Source organism: Bos indicus, chromosome 17, assembly GCF_029378745.1.
Source record: "Bos indicus isolate NIAB-ARS_2022 breed Sahiwal x Tharparkar chromosome 17, NIAB-ARS_B.indTharparkar_mat_pri_1.0, whole genome shotgun sequence".
Lineage (NCBI taxonomy): Eukaryota > Metazoa > Chordata > Mammalia > Artiodactyla > Bovidae > Bos > Bos indicus.
In genome coordinates, this window is record NC_091776.1 from 2999882 (window position 1) to 3024309 (window position 24428).

Below are 24428 nucleotides of genomic sequence, written 5' to 3' on the forward strand. Positions count from 1 at the left end.
CCACTCCAGTGTTCTTGCCTGGATAATCCCAGGGACGGGGGAGCCTGGTGGGCCGTCTATGGGGTCACACAGAGTCGGACACGATTGAAGTGACTTAGCAGCAGCAGCAGCAGAGAAACAGAACCAAGAAACACACTGGTAGGGCGGGCCAGTAGGATAGACACTCAGGATCTCTAAGTTATAGTCTTGAGGCACAATTCCTTCTTCTCTGGAAAACCTTAGATTTTGCTCAGAAGGCTTTCATCTGAGTGATGAGGTGAGGGCCACCATATCATTAAATTATCTCCCTCCTCATAGATCTTAATCACATCTACGTGATCCTTCATAACAACATTTAGACTAGTGGTTGACTGAAGAACTCAGAACCATGCCCTAGCCAAATTGCTGTATAAAATTTAAACCCTGAATTAAACACTCCAAACACTCTTTAGTTCATCTTTTTAGAAAGATGGCATGTGAACCAAAGGTGGCAGGGGTCCTCACTGCAGTCATAGTGTCCTTCCTAACTTCAGAGGGTCTTCCCCTTGGGGAAGCAGAAGGGAAGAAACCCCTGCATATTCCACACAATTCTCCTGCTTGCCTTTAGTACCATTTCTAAATAGTTTCTTTCTGTTGAGTTTCAAAGGAGCCACTTCACTGAGGCTCTTCTGTGCCATTTCACCATTCACCCAAGCAAGTGTCCAAAACTCTTACTATCTCACTGTATGGATTTCAAGAGAACTCAGAAGCATGACAAGCATGACAGATTTGCATGAAGATGATAAATGAAGGTCACAGAGATGATAAATGACCAGTGAAGTTTCCAGAAAACCATGGACAACAGGTGTACCACCACTTACATATTTACACTTATGTGACTTTGATCAAGTTATTTGCAGTGCCCTGAATCTCAGTTACTTCATCTGCAAGATGGGGATAATACTTATAATTCCTTTCCTGAAGGGTTTATGTGAGATTCTTCAGGCCCTGACTATTTAGACTATTTAAGTTAACTATTACAAAGTGATGGCCTAGCTACAGACTGGGAGAAAAAGTTTTTGATGATGGACTTCCTGTACTACTTAAACCAAGTATCACCAAGGGAAAATCTGCTATTTCTGCCCATGATAATTTCTGTTTATGACTCTAGGAATTTTATATTTTTCCTTTCCTAATACTCAAGGGGGCTAAGAAGTCAGAGTTTGATATTACTGATAATCCCCAAACATTTTACCCCAAACATTTACCCCTAAAACATTAATCAAGCAAGCAACAGAGGACAAGAGAAGTGGCATCTCCTGGATGCTTTCTATGTGCTAGTCCACATACATTGTCTCCTTTAAGGCTCATAACATCCTTGAGAGCTAAATATTTTAATTCTCAGCTTAGAGAAGGGGAAATTAACGTTTATCAAGATTGAAATAACTTGCCCCAAATTATAGAACAGAGCCAGTGCTTCCCAGCTTCAAAACCCAAATTATTGCTGGTTATACCCTGATGTTTCTCTCAAGAGGGTCAGATCTGGACCTGGTTCTTGCAGGCTGCTGACCCCTGTGCTATATACAATTATTTTTTGCATATTTGAGAAATATTATTTCTTTTACTCAACTAAATTGAATTATTAATTCTAGAAGGCTGCTCAGGAATTCAATAAAGGACACTGTGAAATGGGCAGGAGACCTTGAATTGTACATGATGAAAGAGAAAGCCTAAAAACGAATGGGAAAATAGATGTTTCAAGTTCCTGATTTCCCATTTGTTTCTAAACTAAACCACTGTTTACAGTGAATGTGTCAGTGAAAGCTGTGGAGAAACTAGCTCCTTTTCCTTTATTTTTAGACTCAAGTAAATATTTGATAATGATATAGTTAGCCAAATAAGTTGAAGAAGTTCAAAAATGAGCATAAAGCTCCATAGAATGTTCAAAATGATTAAACTGAGAAGATACAATTCACCACAATAAAAGATCTCACACCAATTATTTCTGAGTTATGGCTTCAAATCCCACCCCCTTCAATGATTCATCTTTCCATCTATTCTTCAGTTCAACAACCATCCATTCAGTCATCCATCCAACAGACATTTAGTGAATAAAGCCACACTACGGTAGTACTCTTCTAGGTTCTGGGATAAAGCAGCACTTAAAGTGCCTGAAGAGGGTTGAGATTACAATCATAAATGAAAGAATGAAACAAACTAATTTCAGGTGCTGATGGACACTGTGAATGAAATCTAATATAAGGATGCAGTTTAAGGCAGAGAAGCTACTTGAGGTAGGTAGGGTGGTCAAGGAAGGTCTCCAAACAGCTGGTATTTGAATTGAGACCTGAGTGAGAAATGGCCAGATCTTCACAAATCAGAAGAAAGAACTCCCAGGCACAGAAAGGGCCTCACAATTCAAATGTACAAGCTGTCATAGTCTGCTCAAGTTGCTGGAACAAAGTTTGGTCACTCAATTGTGTCCAACTCTTTGTGACCCCATGGATTGCAGCATGCCAGGCTTCCCTATCCTTCACTATCTCCCTGAGTTTGCTCAAATTCATGTCCACTGAGTCACTGATGCTGGGGTGGGCGTGGGGGTTGCTTATAAACAACAGACACTTGTTTTCACAGTTCTGAGGGTTGGAAGTCAGATCAGAGTGCCAGCATGGTCGAGTTCTGGGGCAGGACCTCTTCCCGTTTGTGGGCCACTGGCTTTTTCTACCATCACATGGTGAGAAGCAGAGAGCTTCAGGTCCTCTCCTCATTCACTTAAAGGCGCTAATCCCATGACCTCAAGTAATCTGCTGCTGCTGCTGCTAAGTAGCTTCAGTCGTGGCCGACTCTGTGCGACCCCATAGACGGCAGCCCACCAGGCTCCCCCGTCCCTGGGATTCTCCAGGCAAGAATTCTGGAGTGGGTTGCCATTTCCTTATCCAATGCATGAAAGTGAAAAGGGAAAGTGAAGTCGCTCAGTCATATCCGACTCTTAGCGACCCCATGGATGGAAAATCAAGTAATCTAATCACCCTCAAAACTTGCCCTCCTAAAGCCAATCACACTGGGTGGGGGACAGGATTTCAGCACATGAATTTTGAAGGAGACCCAAGTGCTCAGTCCGCAATAGGAACTAAGGTCAGAAAGAAGGCAGTGGAGCTGGATGGACAGCTGTGAGGTCAGAAGGGTGGATAGCACCATGCTAGGTAGAGTCCTGCACTCTTTGAAGGGAGTCTGAATTAACATTCAAGTATAATGGAAATATACTGACAGGTTCTAAGAGGGGAGGGTGGGGTTGGGGGTGTGTGTGACATGATTTGAGTTAGTTTTAAAAGTATCAGTCTGGATGTTTGCTTGAGGATCACTTACAAAGGGACAGGGGGCCTAGTGAGGGTGAGATTTCAGAGGCTGAGGTTAAAGGAGACTAAAGACTAGTAACAAATCTCAATGGAGAAGAGATACATTGGTTTAGAGACACTGAATTTGTTTCAATAATGTCTCCATATATATGAAATTGTCTGCTATAAAATACATTTATTGTTATTTTATCAGCCATAGGGGTGATGGTATGGCTGTAGATTAGCAATTATATATATATTAAAAAGACATCTTGCTGTAAGGGACTGCTACTCAGGGCTTTTGGTGCTCCTTAAATGTCTTCTCTGATGGCTCAGTGATAATGAATCCACCTACCAATGCAGGAGATGTGGGTTCAATCCCTCGGTCAGAAGATCTCCTGGAGAAGGAAATGGCAACCCACTTCAGGATTATTTCCTGGGAAATCCCATGGATAGAGGAGCCTGGCGCGCTACAGTCCCTCGGGTCTCAAGAGTCAGACAGGACTTAGGGACTAAACAACAACAAAGGAGAGCAACAGTATCTAGGAAATTAAGCCTTTCTTCTGGTCTAAATGCAAAATTGCAGAAACCATTTGCTAAATATGACAAGCCATCCTTGAGAGGGCAGAGTCTTTCCTCTGGCATTTTTTTAAGAGAGGCAATTTATCCTACTATTACGGATAATTGAAGGGAAACTCGCGATTCATTGATAATCTCCGGCTCAGACACAAGCTATTTTGAGAGTGGTATCAGTAGTTGCTTCGCCTGCAAACTTCCCTGCTCGTGGAGCTTGGGAAGGTGATGGCCTCGGCTACCCCGTCTTTCTGCCCATAAATCAGCATCGTAAACCATCCTGGAAGTGTTGTGATGGCGCTGAATGCATAAAAAGTGTTCGCAAGCCGAATCTATTGTCGTCATTGCCGGTAGCAGAGGGGAGTGATAAGTCGCTCACACGTCTCGCCGAGTGGTAGCGCGGCATAATAAAGCTTGGTTTGCACCATGTGTGTCACAGATTTCTCAGGGTTTCTCGAAGGTTTTTCCAAGTTCCGCCTTCTCCCCCTTTGCAATCATTCCGGCCCCAGCTGTGCATCGGCCTTTGACTCCATCTGTCCTTCCGCTGGGGACGAGTCTTTCTCGCCACATGGATAACACAAGTTTGGCTCTCCAGTGTAATGATAACCCCCCCGCCCTCTCCGCTCGGCAGGAGCTCCCCAGCGTCAGGCCCGCTGCAGAGCCAGTCTCAGGGATGGAGCGGGGAGGGCTGTCCCCTCACCTTCCCCACCCCTAGCCACTTTCACGCCTAGCCCAGCCTGCGCGATCCCCACGCGCCCCATGGTCCCCATCTCCGGCTCCTCTCACGTTTGCTCTCCTCTCCTCCGCCCCTAGCCTGACCAGGAACGTGCCCAGCTGCAGCTGCGCCTCGCAGGTGGGAGTTCGCCCGAGTGTGTGGCCGCGTCACGGCGCGCGGAGGAGAACCGGCGGGAGGCGCGCGGTCCCCCGCGCCCCAAGACGCGGCGGGCGCGGCCGCCCGGGAGCCGCTGACTGCGCCGCAGTCGGATCCGCCTCTCCCTCCCTCCCTCCCGCTCCAGCCCCGCGCCCTCCCGCCCTTACCTTACCCTCTTCCCCGGCCCGACCCCCAGCTTCTCCGTATGTGCGCGCTTTGAATAATTTCATCCTTTTTGGCAAAGGAAATAATGCACCTGACTTTACCAGGGGGAACAAACCAGCCGAGCCGAACAAGGAACAGATGTCAAAGGAATAAAAAGAGAGAGAAAAAGAGATGAGACTCGTGTAAAGAGATCCAGGGGCTCAAAGGTGGCTGACAGCGGTGGAAGCGGCTCGAGCTCCCCCGGCCTGTCTGCGCGAGCTGCGGGAGAAGGACGTCTTCACCAGTTGCAGATGTAACCACGGGAACTCCTGCGTCTGTCGGTTTGTTTGCCAAACAAAGTCTTTTCTTCTTTGGCTCAGATACCGAAGAGGCTCCTGGATTTTTCTGCCACTCCGCCACAAGCTAGCAGTTACCAGGGAGCCTTCCCAAGGAGCTGGCGGAGACATGAGCCCTTCAGGGCGGAGGATGGGTGAAGGGCGTCCAGCCTGGAAGCGCCTCCTGCTCCCTGGAAGCGGAGGGTCACCCCGCGGGCGGCAGGGCGGCGGCGCCTGGGCGCAGCACTTCCTGCTCGGGCTCTGCGTGCACGCGTGGCTGTGGGCGGCCTCGGGCTCGTCTGCCCAGGTGTTCAACCTCAGCCTTTCCGTGGACGAGGGCCTTCCTCCAGACACTCTGGTCGGCGACATCCGTGCGGGGCTGCCCGCCACGCAGCAGCAGCAGGAGAGGGGCGGCTTCTTTCTGTCGGAGGATTCCGATGACTCTCCGCTGCTGGATGACTTCCAAGTGCACCCGGACACAGGCATTATCCGCACGGCGCGGCGCCTGGACCGCGAGCGGCGCGACCACTACAGCTTCGTGGCCGCCACGCTGCTGGGCGCGGTGGTGCAGGTGGAGATTCAAGTCAACGACGTGAACGACCACTCGCCCCGCTTTCCTCTGGACTCCCTGCAACTCAACGTCTCCGAGCTCAGCCCACCAGGTACCGCCTTCCGCCTGCCAGGCGCCCGAGACCCGGACGCTGGGCTTTTCAGCATACAGGGCTACACCCTGGCGCAACCGTCCAACCTGTCTGAGGACCCCGCCGGACCTTTTTTCCAGTTGCGCTACGGGGCCCCGGGGTCGCCACCGTCGCTGCCGTCCTCGTCGCCCCTTGAGCCCCTAGACTTGGTGCTGCTTCGGCGCTTGGACCGAGAGGCGGTGGCGGCACACGAGCTGCAGATCGAGGCTTGGGACGGCGGTCGCCCGCGGCGCACCGGCCGCCTGCGAGTGGAACTGTGCGTGCTGGATGAGAACGACAATCCTCCAGTCTTTGAGGAGAGCGAGTACCGCGCCGCGGTTCGCGAGGACGCTGGGCCCGGCACCGAAGTCTGTCGCGTGCGCGCCACCGACCGTGACCTGGGGCCCAACGGCCACGTGCGCTACAGCATCCGCTCCCGGCAGGCTCCCGGGGCCGGTGGTAGCGGCAGGACGCTGGACGACGCGGCCTACTTCGTGGTGGAGGAGCTGAGCGGGGTGGTGCGGGTGCACAGGCCGCTGGACCGCGAGGCGCAGGCCTGGCACCAGCTGGTGGTGGAGGCCCGTGACGGAGGCGCTGCGCCCGAGGTCGCCACCGTGCGCCTGTCCATCGCGGTGCTGGACGTGAATGACAACCCGCCCGCTATTCATCTACTCTTCCTCACCGAAGGAGGGGCCGCGCGCGTCTTCGAGGGCGCTCAAGTCGGCGACTATGTGGCTCGGGTCTCGGTGTCAGACGCGGAAGGTGACCCAGAGAAGGAAGGGGAAGCCGCCGGGGAGCTCGATGGAGGCCTCGGAGTCGGGAGCGTCTCTCTGACCTTGGAGGGCGGTGAGGGAGCCTTTGTGCTGCGGTCCGGAGGCTCCCCAGGAGTATTTTTCCTTTGCGTCGAGGGGCCCCTAGATAGGGAGAGCCGAGACCTGTATGATTTGCGACTGGTGGCCACAGATGCGGGATCGCCGCCGCTGAGCACCGAGGAGACGCTGCTGCTCCGGGTTGCTGACCTCAATGATCAGCCACCTCTCTTCAGCCAGGAGCATTATTGGGCTTCGGTGTCCGAGGCCGCGGCTCCCGGCACCATGGTCTTGTGCGTCAGTGCCTCCGACGCAGATGAGCCTGGCACGGACCATGCCAGGCTGCGCTATGCACTGCTTCCTCTCCCCGCTCTCTGTAACCCAGAGACTCCGAGGCCCCCCGCTGAGTGTGGACCATCCTTCAGCATTGATCCCGAGAGTGGTGTGATCAGCACCACCCGGAGCCTGGACCGAGAGGCCCAGGAGGCCATAGAACTGAGAGTGGTGGCCCATGACCTCGGAGAGCCCCCGCTCTCGGCCACTTGCCTGGTGAGCATCGTCGTGGACGACGTGAATGACAACGAGCCCGTTTTCCTGAAGCAGGTGTACAACGCCACGCTTCCGGAGCACGCCCCAGTTGGGCACTGCTTTCTGCAGGTGAGCACATCAGGCCTTCGGATCAGGATCAAGGGGAGGCCTGGGAAGGGATGGAGAAGATGTAAGTTCAGAAAGGATTTTTTGTGTGTGTATGATGTGGATAGTTATACTCGAGCTCAGAAAGCAGAGGACATGGGCTCTGGTTTCTGCTCTGCAGGGAGATGAATGGGTGCCCTCCCGGCATCTAGCCCTTCTGCTGGGGCTTGAACAGAATGGTCACTTAAGATCTTTTCTGCTTCACATGATCTTTGGATCTTGATTTTGCCCATGGAATTCTGATTTCCCTCTGTCTGGATCTGAGCACCCACATTGGTTTGGGAGGAGCCACTTATTCTCAGTTTTGCTTCTGAACAGTGTGCAGATGGCAGTGTCCTGCATATTTGAACATCATCACGTGTGCACTGGGGGAGTAAGGTGGCCCTCACATGCCAGTTTTTCAAATAAGCAAGTGTGTGGCCTTAAACACTGAAACTCTTTTGAGTAACCATTTGCAGAGACTTATTACACATTGTCCTACCTTCTTTGGAAACTTACAAGAACTAGTTGAGGATACCAAGTCATTTTTACCAATTTTACCAGACCTCCAATGATGTCTTCAAGACTCTGAGGAAGGGCAAGTTTCAATCATCCTTTATAAAATGGGTGATATCCTTTACAAATGGATCTCAGAATGTTGTAATATGCACCCTTCTAGCAGTAATTCTTATGGCTTCCAATTTCCTAGTAGTTATCTGAAGCTATCTGATGTGAGATAACAAACTGGATTTTCAAGACTGTTTTATTTACATCAAGATGATTTGAGTGAATAACTGGAGCCTGAGAGGCTAACTAGTGATCAAAGCTGTAAAGTGCCATTTAGCTCTCAGGCTGGGTTGTTTTAAGACCTCTGTAGCTTATTTCTTGGTTCTTAGTGGGTGAGGCTAAAGCCTTATAAGTCATGTCTCAATAACCTTTAGATAATTTAAGCTGCCACTATATTTTAAACATGAGTTACTTGACTGGTTTGCTGTCTTTTTTTAATCCTTTGTATCTTAGATAAGTGGTATAGATAATAATCTCTACCACTTTCTCTGGCATGATTGGCAACTCATTAGTTGCTAGGTAATTAAAAGAAGGCTTGAAAATCAATTAATGTTTGCTGCTGAAAGAGATATATCTGTGAATGCTGATGGAAGTTTATTTACATCTCAAGCAGAGTCTGATATGATGAGGGTTGGCTGGTCCTTCTCCATCCAAGGTAGGGTGAAGTCTGGGGGTGACTTAGCTTAGGTCCATCAGTGTCCAGCTGGTCAGAGCTTATCTATATGGTGTACCACAAAGGTGGCCGAGAAACAGAGAGGGCCACAAGGCTGCTGGTAGGGACTGGTCGGGTCTGCCACAGATGTCAAAAACTGAGGTCATTAGAGTTGAGAGGTTGGACTAGATAATTTTTAAGATTTCTTTCATCTGAAAGAGCTTAAAGGTCTTGGTACAAAACAGTACAACTTGACTCTATTTGAAGGAAAATAAGCAGGGTGTAATTAATTAATTACAATTAATTGTAATTCCTTTGACTAGAATCTTTTTAAAATTCTGAGATGACTGTGCGATGAGGTGTGAGTTTATCCCATTATTATGACTTGATATGTGGATATGGATCCATTATGGTGAACTGAACTTGGCTCAAGTGTAAGATTGCATCTTCAATCAAAAAAACAAAAGCTTCAGGTTACCAAGTATTGCTCTAGGTATTGATAGTATTAAATGGTGCTGATTAGAGTTTCTAGAAATTCCAACAGTCCAGGCCCTGTAGATTGCAGAGGCTTTTCCGCAGCCCTCTGGCAGCCTCGCCGCAGCAGCTGTGTGAACTTTCTGCGCTGCATCAGCTCTCTGGCTGACTCTGTCCCCTCGGCTTCTCACCTGAGCTCTGTTTGCTTGCCATCTCTTTGCTCTTGATGTTTCTTTGTATTGCATTGTAAAAACAAGCCTTCCCAGCTCTCTGGACCCCGTGGCCTCTCCTCTCTCCTGGGGCTTTGTTTAACTACATTGTCTCGGTGCTTCTAACCAAACCTTTCTGCTGTTCTCTACAGTTCTATCCCTCTAGATGTCAGAATTGCTCAGCTCTCCTTGGTCAGAATCAAAGAAAAAACACAATGAGCAGCAACAGGAGAAAAAACAAATTCCTTTCTTGGATTCCCTGTAAGGGAATACCATGTCACCTAATAAAATAAACTCAGAACCTTTAAGATGTCTTGGTGGTTAGTCTGGAGCACTAATCCCTGGGCTTTTTCTGCTCTTACTGCCATTTAGGGTTACCAGTGCTGGCTGAATCCTTCCGTAGTCTCAGACCCAGACAGGAACTTTCAAAAACTTTAAATGTGGGCCAGAACAAACAGATTTAATACACAGGACAAGAACCAGTAGCCTGAGTTAGGTGTCCTCTAGCCCGAAAGGGTTTTCCCAGCCCTGAGGGCACTCATCTGGGTTTTCAGTTCCTTGCTCTCCACTGCCCTCCACATGGAGAGCCCCTTCTTGACAACCTGCCCCTCCTAAGCCCCGCTCCCAGGATCTCCTTTCAGCATGTCTTCATGCTTTCATGCTCATGACAGGGGGGGATTTCTATTCTGCGGCTGTCCTGGTGTTTTCCTCTGAGTTCTAATGTCCAGTACTGAAAGACTCCCTCTTTCTTCAGATGATTGTCAAAGAGACTGACTTCAGCCTCTCTCACTGGTGGGACTGACACTCTCTGCCCCACACTAAATCCAACAGATGAGAACTGCATCAACAGCTTTTATCTTGCAACTAGATCTTCAGAGAGTGTAACTGCAGCCTTCATACCTGAATAACACGAGTGCCATAGCAAGATTATTCTCTTGTCCTTCCTCAAGAATTAGTATTGTATTCATTGACTAATTCATTTTCTTAATCAAACAACAGCATTCACTGAATAGGCAACATTCCATGAACAGTATTTCTTGGGTACCTCTTCCAAGAATAGGTCTTAGTGCTGGAGAGACAGCAGTGACTATAATGGGCGGGTTCTCGGTACCAGCCAAATGTAGAGTCCTAATTCCTTCATATCCCATCTCCTTTCTTCCTCCAAGTGAAGGCATATGCCCCACCCCTTCTTGCTGATCACTCTCGCCCAGGTTCTGACCTCCCCTACCACTGTGCTAAATCCTGCCACTCCAAAAGCAGCTGTGTTCTTTCCTTTCTATCCAGTGGGCTTGCTTAGTTTAACCTGCCTCTTTCTCTAAAGCTGCCCACTTCCTCTTTCTTGAGTGTGTCCTCTTTACCACCTTCTGTCTCATTTGCATCCTCCGGGTCTCCGTCTTGTCAATTCCTCTTTTCCTCTTGTGTCCCCTACTCCGTCTTGTCAATTCCTCTTTTCCTCTTGTGTCCCCTACTCTGTATGATAGGGGCATTCCCAAAGGTTTTTTCTTCCTCTCCCTTGCCTCTTTTTTTATACTTTCTACTTAAACATTCCCAGAACTGCAACTTTATTTTTTAGCATCTCTAGGGTTAACCTCCTTTATTAACTGTAGCTCAGATGGTAAAGAATCTGCCTGCAATGCAGGAGACCCCAGTTCAAGCCAGTCCCTGGGTTGGGAAGATCTCTGGGAGAAGGGAATGGCAACCCACTCCAGTATTCTTGCCTAGAGAATTCCATGGACAGACCATGGGTTCCCAAAGAGACACAACTGAGCAATATACACACACACCCCATTTCTTTACTTGCTATGTATCTCTGCCTGGATGTATTTTTGACTTTTCAAAATCGACCACTTCACAAACCAAGGTCATTTTCCTTTGACTCTTTCTTTCTTTCTCACTCCCCCCCACCCCTGTCTTCACTAATCAGCTCCTTTTAAACACTTCCTATATTTTTTAATGGATCCTTTCTATGGTTGTGTTTATGTGTTTGGTATGTGTGTGGGGTATGTGTTTTGCTGTTTGTTGGAGTGGCTGTGGTTTTCATTGTTGAGAATTATAAGGGTGAAGAGCAAGATCAGGTCTCATATAATTGACTAATTAGTTGATTAGGTAAAAAGCAGATTCCACAGTGGGGCATGGGAGACAGCACAGGCTGGGCTCGTGTGTTTGCTATCCTGGGCTGACTCTGAGGAGCCTGACTCTGAGGGGTGCCTGGTCATTAAACACAGTATCTACCATCTGGAAAGATGTGGAGATGGGAAGGCCTGATGCCAACTGTGCTCTATGGGCCCAGGGGGCTAACCTCTATCTTGTTTCTGATTCATTATATCTTTGGGGGTTTCTTCCCTTTTATCAATCCCTATGGCAACCCATTCCAGTACTCTTGCCTGGAAAATCGCATGGACAGAGGAGTGTAGTAGGCTATAGTCCATGGGGTCGCAAAGAGTTGGACACGACTGAGCAACTTCACTATCAGCCTTTAGTAAATTCTTTCCAAATATGTTGGTTTTGTCTCAGCTGTACTGTGGAGGTAAAAGTGGAGAATGTAAAACACTGCTGGGGGTGCAATGATTTAAGGGAAGGATTATTAATTAGCTTTAGTCAGAGTGTCCAGGGCTTGCAGCCCCTCTCCTGAAGCCTGGGTGGTGAGGATGGCAGGGGATGCTGAGGTAGGTGGTCCTTAGGAACAGTGTGAGGTCTTCTTTCAAGAGGCTGCCCTAGTGCCAGGCTGGGATTAAGATACTCTATAAAGGAAGATGTTTCCTCTCATCTTTGATTTCTCCCTGAATCTGACCACACTGGCTGCCAAGGGCTGCAGGGTTTCTTACTTTGGTCCTTTCACTTAAACCCATTGTCACCACCCTAGTTCTGTCCACGTCATTCCCTGTCTTCCGTCGCCTGTCCTTTTCACTGGAGAGATTTTAGATGTATCTCAAATGCCACCTCCTTCCTCTAAACGTTTCCTTGTTCTGACCAGCTCTTTTCTTGATGTTCCTTATGGTACTGCAGTTGTTTACTTGTGTTAGTAAGATGATGGATCGCGATTACCTTGTGCAGTTGCAATTTAATGGCATTTGAGTCCCTGTAATTCCTAGTGTCCTCAATCACATATACTAGAAGATCAGTACTTTTGTTAAATTGTATTGAAGACCATAATAAAAAGAATTACTAGTCAGGGTTACAGCTAGTCAAGGTTTTTACTTTCTTGATATTTTATTTGCGTGTCTGTTAACTTTATTGTAAAGTTAATTTCCTGCATATATTATTGATCCTTTGGAATTTTATGGTCTGAATTGCCTTGTTTATCCGTCACCTTAATGCATACTCTTACTGCTTATCTTACATAGAAGTTTATGGACATACATCCTGTGTGCCAGCTTTGATGGTCATAGAACTTATTACTGTATATGACTATCTTATTCCTGCTCTTGTGAATGGACCTGACCTATCTGCACATGCGCTGAAAGCGTATGAGAGTTCCCCAGTGGTCATTTGCGCCCATCTCCAGGATGTGTCTGGATTACTGCAAGCTGTCATCTTCTCTGATTATCTCTCTTCTGCTGGCCTTACGTTACAGTTCCTGCATGTGCTGTGTGTGCTTCGGCTTTGCTTTGATAGCCTGATTTATTATTTTATTATGTATTTATGCCTATGCTGGGTCTTGATTGCTGCACGTGGGCTTCCTCTAGTTGTGGCGAGCAAGGACTCCTCTCTAGCTGTGGTGGGCTTCTCACTGTGGTGGCTTCTCTAGTTGTGGAGCATGGGCTCCAGGCATGTGGGCTTCGGCAGTTGCAGTACGAGGGCTTAGTTGCTCCATGACACGTGGAATCTTCCCAGAACAGGGATCAAAACTGTGTACGCTGATTGGCAAGCAAACTCTTAGCCCCTGGACTAGCCAGGGAAGTTCTCGATGATCTGTTTAGGTGCTAGAGATTGGCTCTAGATTTCTCTGCAGTTTCATTTTGGTACCCTTCCTCTCCTTGTCCCCATCAAGCTGCTGCCCGAGATCAGTAAGCTGGCTTCACTTCCTTTCCTCTTTTCCTGCTTGAGCAAGATGATCATATAATTTGTTTGGCTATGTCATAGGAGGGGTATATCCTGGAATCTGTGGGATGCATCTCTACCTACACTCAATATATAACTTGCTAGACTTTGTCTCATTCTTGATTCTAGAACTAGAGAAAGATGACTAATGTTACACTGTCAAAAGTTTGTAGCTTTGAAGACTAAAATTAGGCTTCGTGCAGTGGTGAAAGATACAGCTAGACTGCGCGGTCAGTGCTCCTGGATTGAATCTCAGCATCACTTACTGTCCATGTGACCTTGGGCACTGAGCCTCTTGTCCTCATCTGGGAAATATAGATGATGATGGCTTCAGCTTGATAGAGTTTTTTTGTGTGTAATGAATTAGTATGTATATATATGCTTAAAATAATGCTTTATTCACATTAGGTGCTGGATATGTGTTATTTATTATTAAAAGCTAGTAAAGAAAACTTATAGAAATGATAAAGACAACTGTTTTGCTGGATATAGTGGATACTGAAGACTAATTAAAAATGACATTTCAAATAAAATTCTCTCACATAAAAAGATGGAAAAAGTAGCAGAAACGATTTCAAATTTTCGGTTTTCAGTCAGATGTATGTGTCTTATACTGAAGGGAGAAATCTGTTTTGCTTACATTGGAAAATTGCAACATCCCCTTATGGGTTTATAGAATCCCACCTGTCCTAAAGGAAGGTTCAGATGGCCTTTCAATAGCTATTCCTCTCCCTCGTCCTTTCCACAAAAACACCACTGTGAAAGTCGCAGAAAGACTAGGCAATGTGATGACAGCTGTGGCAAAGACCTTGGTGTGAAGGGTCCTCAGGGGTTCACCCCAGGTGTACCAAGTACCACCCTTAACTCACGGTCATCGCCTGACCCCGCTCAGCTGTGCAGAGCATGATTCTGATCTACAGAGTAACTTGCTGTCTTTTTTGTATTGAGTTGTAATTAACATACACTATGATATTAGTCTGAGGTGTTCAGCATAACAATTCAATATTTTTGTACATTACAAAACGGTCACCACAATAAATCCAGTTACAATCCATCATCATACAAAGTTGTTACAATATTATCAACTGTATTTCCTGTGTATACATTACATCCCTGAGACTTATTATTTTATAACAGGAAGCTTTTACCTGTTAGTCCCCTTTACCTATTTCACAAATCCCCCCACCTCATTCCCCTTTGGCAACTACCAATTTGTTCTCTGTACTTATAAGTCTGTTTATGTCTTACTTTGGCTTTTGGATTATACGTACAAGTGAAATCACATGGCATTTGTCTTTCTCTTTCTAACTTATTTAATTTAGCATAATACCCTCTGGGTACATCCATGTTGCCACAAATGGCAAGATTTCATTCTTTTAATGGCAGAGTAATATTCCAGTGTATACACACACACACACACACACACATACAGTGTGTGTGTGTATATATGTGTATGTATATATGCTACATCTTTTGTATCCATCTGTTGTTGGACACCTACTTTGTTTCTGTATCTCAGCTACTGTAAATAGTTTTGCAGTCAACAAAGAAGAACATGTTTCTTTTTGAATTAATGTTTTCATTTTCTTTGGATAAATAACCAGAAGTGGAACTACTAGGTCACATTGCCATTGTTCAGTTGTTTAGTTGTGTCTGATTCTTTGCAGCCCCATGGACTACAACATGCCAGGCTTCCCTGTCTTTCACTAACTCCTGGAGTTTGCTCAATCTTATGCCAGTTGAGTCAGTGCTGCCATCCAACAGTCTTATTCTCTGTCGCCCCCTTCTCCTCCTGCCCTCAATAATTCCCAGAATTAGGGTCTTTCCGAATGAGTCAACTCTTCAAATCAGGTGACCAAAGTATTAGAGCTTCAGCATTAGTCCTTCCAATGAATATTCGGGACTGATTTCCTTTAGGATTGACTGGTTTGATCGCCTTGCTGTCCAAGGGACTCTCAAGAGTCTTCTCCCACACCACAATTCAAAAGCATCAGTTCTTCGGCACTCAGTCTTCTTTATGGTCCAAGTCTTACATCCATACATGACTACTGGAAAAACCATAGATCTGATTATATGGACCTTTGTCGGCAAAGTAATGTCTCTGCTTTTTAATATGCTGTCTAGGTTTGTCATGGCTTTTCTTCCAAGGAGTTCAGTTCAGTTCAGTCATTCAGTCGTGTCCAACTCTTTGAAACCCCATGGACCACAGCAGGCCAGGCTTCCCTGTCCGTTACCAACTGCCGGAGTTTACTCAAACTCATGTCCATTGAGTCAGTGATGCCATCCAAACATTTCATCCTTTGAGTCCCCTTCTCCCAGCTTCAATCTTTCCTAGCATCAGGGTTTTTTCCAACGAGTCTGCTCTTTGCATCAGGTGGCCAAATATTGGAGTGTCAGCTTCAGCATCAGTCCTTGAAATGAATATTCAGAACTGATTTCCTTGAGGATTGACTTGTTGGATCTCCTTGCAGTCCAAGGGACTCTCAAGAGTCTTCTCCAGCACCACAGTTCAAAAGCATCAATTCTTCAGCACTCAGTTTTCTTTATAGTCCAACTCTCACATCCATACATGACTACTGGAAAAACCATAGCCTTGACAATATGGAACTTTGTTGGCAAAGTAATGTCTCTGCTTTGGAATATGCTGTCTAAGTCAGTCATAGGTTTTCTTCCACGGAGCAAGTGTCTTTTAATTTCATGGCTGCAGTCATCATTTGCAGTGATTTTGGGGCTCCCCAAAATAAAGTCTGCCACTGCTTCCATTGTTTCCCCAACTATTTGCCATGAAGTGATGGGGCCGGATGCCATGATCTTACTTTTTGGAATGTTTAGTTTTAAGCCAACTTGTTCACTCTCCTCTTTCACTTTCATCAAGAAGCTCTTTAGTTCTTCTTCGCTTTCTGCCAGAATTATGGTGTTATCTGTGTATCAGAGGTTACTGATATTTCTCCCAGTGATCTTGATTCCAGCTTGTGCTTCATCCAGCCCGGCATTTCACATGATGTATTCTGCATATAAGTTAAATAAGCAGGATGACAATATACAGCCTTGATGTACTCCTTTCCTGATTTGGAACCAGTCTGTTTTTCCATGTCTAGTACTAATTGTTGCTTCTTGACCTGCATACAGATTTCTCAGGATGCAGGTCTGGTGGTCTGGTATTCCCATCTCTAAGAATTTTTCCGTTTGTTGTGACCCACACAGTCAAATGCTTTGGCGTAGTTAATAAAGCAGAAGTAGATGTTTTTCTGGAACTCTCTTCCTTTTTTCAGTGATCAAACGGATGTCGGCAATTTGATCTCTGGTTCTTCTGCCTTTTCTAAATCCAGCTTGAACATCTGGAAGTTCATGGTTCACGTACTATTGAAACCTGGCTTGGAGAATTTTGAGCATTATTTTGCTAGCGTGTGAGATGAGTGCAATTGTGCAGTAGTTTGAGCATTCTTTGGCATTGCCTTTCTTTGGGATTGGAATGAAAACTGACCTTTTCCAGTCCTGTGGCCACTGCTGAGTTTTCCAAATTTGCTGGCATATTGAGTGCAGCACTTTCACAGCATCATCTTTTAGGATTTGAAATGGCTTGACTGGAATTCTATCACCTCCACTAGTTTTGTTCATAGTGATGATTCCTAAGACCCACTTGACTTTGCACTGCAGGATGTCTGGCTCTAGGTGAGTGATCACACTATCATGGTTATCTGGGTCATTAGGATCTTTTTTTGTTTAGTTCTTCTGTGTATTCTTGCTACCTCTTCTTTATAGCTTCTGCTTCTGTTAGGTCCATACCATTTCTGTCCTTTATTGAGCCCATCTTTGCATGAAATGTTCCCTTGCTATCTCTGATTTTCTTGAAGACATCTCTAGTCTTTCCTATTCTCTTGCTTTCCTCTCTTTGCATTGATCACTTAGGAAGACTCTCTTATCTCTCCAGGTTATTCTTTGGAACTCTGCATTCAGATGGATATATCTTTCCTTTTCTCCTTTGTCTTTAGTTTATCTTCTTTTCTCAGCTATTTTTAAGACCTCCTCATTTTGCCTTTTTGTATTTCTTTCTCTTGGGGATGGTTTTGATATCTGCCTCCTATACAGTGTTATGAGCCTCTATCCATCGTTTTGCAGGAATGCTGTCTATCAGATCTAATCCCTTGAATCTATTTGTCACTTCTACTATGTAACTGTAAGGGATTTGATTTACCTCATACCTGAATGGTGTAGTGGTTTTCCCTACTTTCTTAAATTTAAGTATGAATTTTGCAATAAGGAGTTCATGATCTGAGCCACAGTCAGCTCCTGGTCTTGTTTTTGCTGTCTGTGTAGAGCTTGTCCATCTTCGGCTGCAAAAAATATAATGAGTCTGATTTTGGTATTGACCATTTGGTAATGTCAGTACCAAAATCAGAAGAGAAACTAAAGAGCCTCTTGATGAAAGTCACAGAGGAGAGTGAAAAACCTGGCTTAAAACTCAACGTTCAAAAAATGAAGATCATGGCATCCAGTCCCATCACTTCATGGCAAATAAAAGGGGAAACAATGGAAACAGGGACAGACTTTATTTTCTTGGGCTCCAAAATCACTACAGATGGTGACTGCAGCCATGAAATTAAAAGAGGCTTGCTCCTGGAAGAAAAGCTATTACCAACCTAGACAGCATATTAAAAAGCAGAGACATTACTTTACAAACATAGGTCCATCTAGTGAAAGCTATGATTTTTTGGTAGCCATATATGAATGTGAGAGTTGGACCATAAAGAAAGCTGAGCACCGAAGAATTCATGCTTTTGAACTGTGGTGCTGGAGAAACCTCTTGAGAGTCCCTTGGACTGCAAGGAGATCAAACCAGTCAATCCTAAAGGAAATCAGTCCTGGATATTCATTGGAAGGACTGATGCTGAAGCTGAAGCTTCAGTACTTTGGCCACCTGATGAGAAGAACTGCCTTGTTGGAAAAAACCCTTATTCTGGGAAAGATTGAAGGCAGGAGGAGAAGGGGCTGACAGAGGATGAGATGGTTTGATGGCATCACTGACTTGATGGACATGATTGTGAGCAGACCCCGGGGGTTGGTGATGGACAGGTAAGCCTGGCATGCTGTAGTCCATGGGGTCTCAAAGAGTCAGATATGACTGAGCAACTGAACTGAACTGATTTGGTGATGTCCATTTGTAGAGTTGTCTCTTTTGTTTTTGGAAGAGAGTGTTTGCTATGCCAGTGTGTTCTCTTGGGAAAACTCTGTTAGCCTTTGCCCTGCTTCATTTTGTACTCCAAACTTGGATCAGGTATGATAGGATATTGCATCAAACAGACAAAAATGTCTTAATCTTGATTGTTTAATCTTGCTGCTTTTACCTTTTGACTCTATGGCCTCTGGGCATACTAGCCCTACCCTGTGTATGCAATGGGACACTGTCTTCAAAATTCTGTTTTGAATTTCCTTTTATTATAAAAAGCCCATGCATGCTGTTAGCTTCATTTCAGGGTTTACCATTTTCCCATAAAAAGACAGATTTCAGATTGCCCCACTGATGAAGTGTGTGGATCTTCTCTAATAGAGAAGATGGAAGAGGTGTCCTTGATTTGGACAGCAGAAGAGTGATCTAGTGGTGAAAAGCTTGTCCTGTAGAGCCAGACAGAACAGGGTTTATATTTCAGCTCTGTAACTGGTCTTGAGCAAGTTCCCAAACCTTTGTAAGCCTCAATCTTCTCATCCATAAAATAGGGATGATAATAGGAGTGACCCCACAGGGCTATTGAGGAGATTAAATGAGATGATATGTACCCAGGGTAGAGAGTGTTGTCTGCCACATGGTAAACTCCCAGGAAAGTTTATTATGTGTATCTTCACTTCACCACTCACAAACTGAAAGGTTAAGTGAGAGTAAAAGAAAGGTCAGTGTTCTGTTTTAAAAACCTCTGTGGCTAGTCATGTTAAATGGATAGAAATATGAACCTGTACCATAAATGGCACTCTAGGAAGGCTTGCTGTCTTAAATACTATGTAGACCTTTAGTCCCAGATTTAGTCTGCTTCTTAGCATGGACAGCCACTAGAGCCTTCTGGGCCTTGAGGATGCCTTGACCTTCTTGGTTGAAAATAAAGATTAGAGTAGCCTGATCTCTGACATTCTTCCACAGTTCATCTCTGGTCATATTCACCAAACCTAGGGTATGTATGTATGACCCTGGACATGTTTCTGGCCTTCCAAGTGAAACCATTCACCTCAGATTGGAACTTGAACATATGTGCCAGGACTCACACCCAGTCAAAACCCAGTTTGAAACTCAAACCCAAGAGACCAGGACTTGCCCAGCCAAAATGCACAGTCTTTCAACTGAGGCCACAAACCTGGTTTTACCACCTGATGAAGTTCTAGTTCTTAATGTCTCATGGAAAAAATAATTCAATGAGAGACAAAGTGATAGGTAAGAAGTGAATTTATTTAGAGAGAAACACTCCACAGAGTGTGTACCATCTCAAAAGGCAAGAGCAGCCTTGGGAGAAACACACTGCTGAGGCAAGAATGTGGGCCACTGCAGGAGGCAAGAGCGACCTCAAAATGTAGTGTGGTTAGCTTTTATGGGCTGGCTAATCTCACAGGTTCATGAGTGGGAGGATTATTCCAACTGTGTTGAGGAAGGGGCAGAGATTTCCAGGAATTAGGCCATCACCTACTTTTTGGCCTTTGAGGGTTGGTCTTGGAACTGTCAGGGCATCTCTGGGCATGTCATTTAGCTTGCTGATGTGTTACAATGGATGTATACTGAAGACCAGGGTCTAGTTGAAGTTCACTTGCTTGCCATCTTGGATCCATTTGATTCTAATCAGTTTATGTTGTGTTCTTGTGCTATGTCATTCTTTCAAAGGCTGTGCTGTGCCCCCTTCCCCCCCCCCCCCCCATTGCACAAGGTCAAGTGTATTTCATAAGAAAGAAGCACCACCAGGCTTTGTCCTGCTGTATTTGACTCTTCAGATGTAAATTATCCTACAAAAAGAGGAAAACATTGACATCCTAGGATGTGGCTGACTTGTATATCATTTTCTTATTGCTTATCCTGAGAAATTCTCATTTTCATTCAGTAGTGGAAGTTGGGCAAAGGGCAAGAAGACATATTTTGAATTTCCTTTAATTAAAGTCAAGGGGAATAATATCATTACAGTACTCTTTAACAAGCATTTATTGATGTGCATTGAGTGGTTTTGAATAATTTCATTCATTCAAATGAATAATGACAGAAAACAGATACAATGAAAGAAAAAAATGATATCAATTAAAATTTATTTGGCTACCTCCTTTAAGAAAGCTGAACATAACAGATCATTCCGTAGAAGTTCTTTTGCATATCAAAATTGGAAACTTAGAGATTAAATTCAGTCATCCCATGGTATTTGGGGAGTATTGGTTCCAGGATCACCCACAGATACAAAAATCCTTGAATGATAAAGTTTCCTCATATAAAGTGATACTGTAGTGTTATATTAAGGTACATTTTTTTTCCAGTTGTATTTTTATGTATAGTATATACATTCAATATATTGAGATATTTAATGTAGCCAGTAAGTTATTTGGTTGTGCTCACTTTTATCACAGCTTTGTTGTGGCAAAGGGGCTTGCATAAGTCAAGGAAGCCATGAACCATGCCATGTAGGGCCACCCAAGACAGATGGGTCATAGTGAAGAGTTCTGACAAAACATGGTCCACTGGAAGAGGGAATGGCAAACCACTTCAGTATTCTTACACGAACATGAACAGTGTGAAAAGGTGAAAAGATATGACACTGGAAAGTGAGACCCCCAGATCAGAAGGTCCAGTATGGTACTGAGGAAGAGCAGAGGGCAATTACTAACAGTTCCAGAAAGAATGAAGTGGCTGGGCCAAAGTGGAAACAATGCTCAGTTGTGGATATGTCTGATGGGGAAAGTAAAGTCCAGTGCTATAAAGAACAATATTCCATAGGAACCTAGACTGTTAGGTTCATGAATCAAGGTAAATTGGAGGTGATCAAGCAGAAGATGGCAAGAGTGAACATCGACATTCTAGGATTCAATGAACTTAAATGGATGGGAATGGGCGAATTTAATTCAGATGACCATTATATCTACTACGGTGGGCAAGAATCCCTTAAAAGAAATTGAATAGCCATCATAGTCAACAAAAGAGTTCCAAATGCAGTACTTGGGTGCAATCTCAAAAATGACAGAATAATCTTGGTTCGTTTCCAAGGCAAACCATTCAATATCATAGTAATCCAAACACTTTGCCCCAAACACTGATGCTGAAGAAGCTGAAGTTGACTGTTTCTGTGAAGACCTACAAGACCTTCTAGAACTAACACCAAAAAAAGATGTCCTTTTCATCATAGGGGACTGAATGCAAAGGTAGACAGTCAAGAGATACCTAGAGTAACATGCAAGTTTGGCCTTAGAGTATTAAATGAAGCGGGGCAAAGCCTAACAGAGTTTTGTCAAGAGAACACAATGGTCATAGCAAATACCCTTTTCCAACAATCCAAGAGATGACCCTACACATGGACATCACCAAATGGTCATTACCAAAATCAGATTGATTATATTCTTTGCAGCCAAAGATGGAAGAAGCTCTTTGCAGTCAGCAAAAATAAGACCTGAAGATGACTGTGGATCACATCATCAGCTCCTTATTGCAAAATTCACACTGTAATTGAAGAAAGTAGGGAAAACCATTCAGATGTGGCCTAAATCAAATTCCTTATGATTATACAGTGGAGGTAATGAATAGATTCAAGGGATTAGATCTGGTAGACAGAGTGCCTGAAGAACTACCAATGGAGGTTAGTAACACTGTATAGGAGGCAGAGACCAAAACCATGCCATAGAAAAAGAAATGCAAGAAGGCAAAGTTGTTGTCTGAGCAGGCTTTACAAATAGCTGAGGAAAGAAGAGAAGCAAAAAGCAAGGGAGAAAGGGAGAGATATACCCAACTGAATGCAGAGTTCCAGAGAATAACAAGAAAGATAAGAGGAAAAACACTTCAAAGAAGTAGAGGAAAACAAGAGAATGGGATACACTAGAGATCTCTTCAAGAAAATTGGAAATATCAAGGGAACATTTCATACAAGACTGGGCACCATAAGGGCAGAAATTGTAAGGACCTAACAGAAGCAAGGGAGATTAAGAAGAGGTGTCAAGGATACACTGAACTATACAGAAAAGATCTTAATGGCCAGGATAACCACCATGGTGTGGTCACTCACCTAGAGCCAGACATCCTGGTGTGTGAAGTCTAGCAGGCCTTAGGAAGCATTACTAGGAATAAAGCTAGTGGAGGTGATGAAAATTCAGTTGTGCTATTTCAAATCCTAAAAGATGATGCTGTGAAAGTGCTGCAATCAATATGACAGCAAATTTGGAAAACCCAGCCATGGCTAGAGGACTGAAAAAAGTCAATTTTCATTTCAATCTCACAGAAGGGCAGTGCCAAAGAATGTTCAAGCTACCGTACAACTGTGCTCATTTCATCTGCTAGAAAGGTACTGGTCAAAGTCCTTCAAGCTAGCTTAAACTTGAACCAAAAGCTTCCAGATGTACAAGCTGGATTTAGAAAAGACAGAGGAATCTGAGATCAAATTACCATCATTCGCTGGATCATAGAGAAAACAAGAGAATTCCAGAAAAACATCTACTTCTGCTTCATTTAGTATGCTAAAGCCTTTGGCTGTGTGGATCATGCAAACTGTGGGAAATTCTTAAAGAGATGGTAACACCGGGACACCTTACTTGTCTTCTGAAAAACCAGTATGTAGGTCAAGAAGCAACAGTTAGAACTGGATATGGAACAACTGACTGGGATGTACATTGTCACCCTCTTTATTTAACTTCTATGCAGAGTACATCATCAGGCTGTATGAGTCAAGATTGCAGGAAAAATATCAGCAACTTCAGATATGGAGGAGGGCACGGCAACCCACTCCAGTATTCTTGTTTAGGAAATCCCCTGGACAGAGGAGCCTGGCGGACTACAGTCCATGGGGTCCTGAAGAGTCAGGACACAACTGAGTGACTAAGCATAGCACAGCACTGCAACACAGACAACAGGTGAGTCAATGGTGGTTCCCTTTATATGGGATTCCCTGGTAGTTCAGCAGGGAAAGAATACGCCTGTGATGCAGGAGACCTTGGTTCGATTCCTGGGTCGAGATGATTCCATGGAGAGGGGATAGGTTATCCACTCCAGTATTCTTGGGCTTCCCTGGTGGGTCAGATGGTAAAGAATGTGCCTGCAATGCAAGAAACCTGGATTCGATCCCTGGGTTGGGAAGATCCTTTGGAGGAGGGCAAGGCAACCCACTCTAGTATTCTTGCCTGGAGAATCCTCATGGACAGAGGAGCCTGGAAGGCTATAGTTCAAGGGGTTGCAAAGAGTCAGTCATGACTGAGTGACTAAGCACACTCAGATATGCATATGATACCATGCTAATGGCAGAAAGTGAAGAGGAACTAAGGAACCTCTGATGAGGGTGAAAGAGAAGAGTGAAAAAGCTGGCTTGAAACTCAGCATTAAAAAAATCTAAGATCATGGCATCCAGTTCCATCATTTCATGGTAAATAGAAGGGAAAAAAGTGGAAACAGTGACAGATTTTATTTTCCTGGGCTCCAAAACCCCTTCAGACAGTGACTGCAGCCATGAAATTAAAAGATGCTTGCTCCTTGGAAGGAAAGCTATGACAAACCTAGACAGAATATTAAAAAGCAAATACATCACTTTGCCGACAAAAGTCTGCGTGTTCAAAGCTATGGTTTTTCCAGTAGTCATGTAGGGATGTGAGGGTTGGACCATAAAGAGGGCTGAGTGCCGAAGAATTGATGCTTTGAATTGTGGTGCTGGGGTAGACTCTTGAGAGTCCCTTGGACAGCAAGGAGATCAAACCAGTCAATGCCAAAGGAAGTCAACCCTGAATATTCATTGGAAGAACTGATGCTGAAGCTCCAGTACTTTGGCCACCTGCTGCAAAGAGCTGATTAATTGGAAAAGATCCTGACACTGGGAAAGATTGAAGGCAAGAGGAGAAGAGGATGGCAGAGGATGCAATGGTTAGATAGCATCACTGACTTAATGGACATGAATTTGAGCAAA

General features: G+C 44.9%; 1 protein-coding gene across 1 annotated transcript in view; it reads left to right on the forward strand.

The window, feature by feature from the left end:
• The first annotated feature begins 4437 nt into the window (after positions 1-4437).
• Positions 4438-24428, forward strand: part of DCHS2 (dachsous cadherin-related 2) — a 324121-nt gene continuing 304130 nt past the window's right edge. Inside the window, exons 1-2 of the mRNA XM_070768961.1 lie at positions 4438-4719; positions 5007-7362. Of these exons, the coding sequence (XP_070625062.1) occupies positions 5347-7362 (2016 nt within the window). The 5' untranslated portion in view covers positions 4438-4719; positions 5007-5346. The remainder of the gene's footprint in view (positions 4720-5006; positions 7363-24428) is intronic.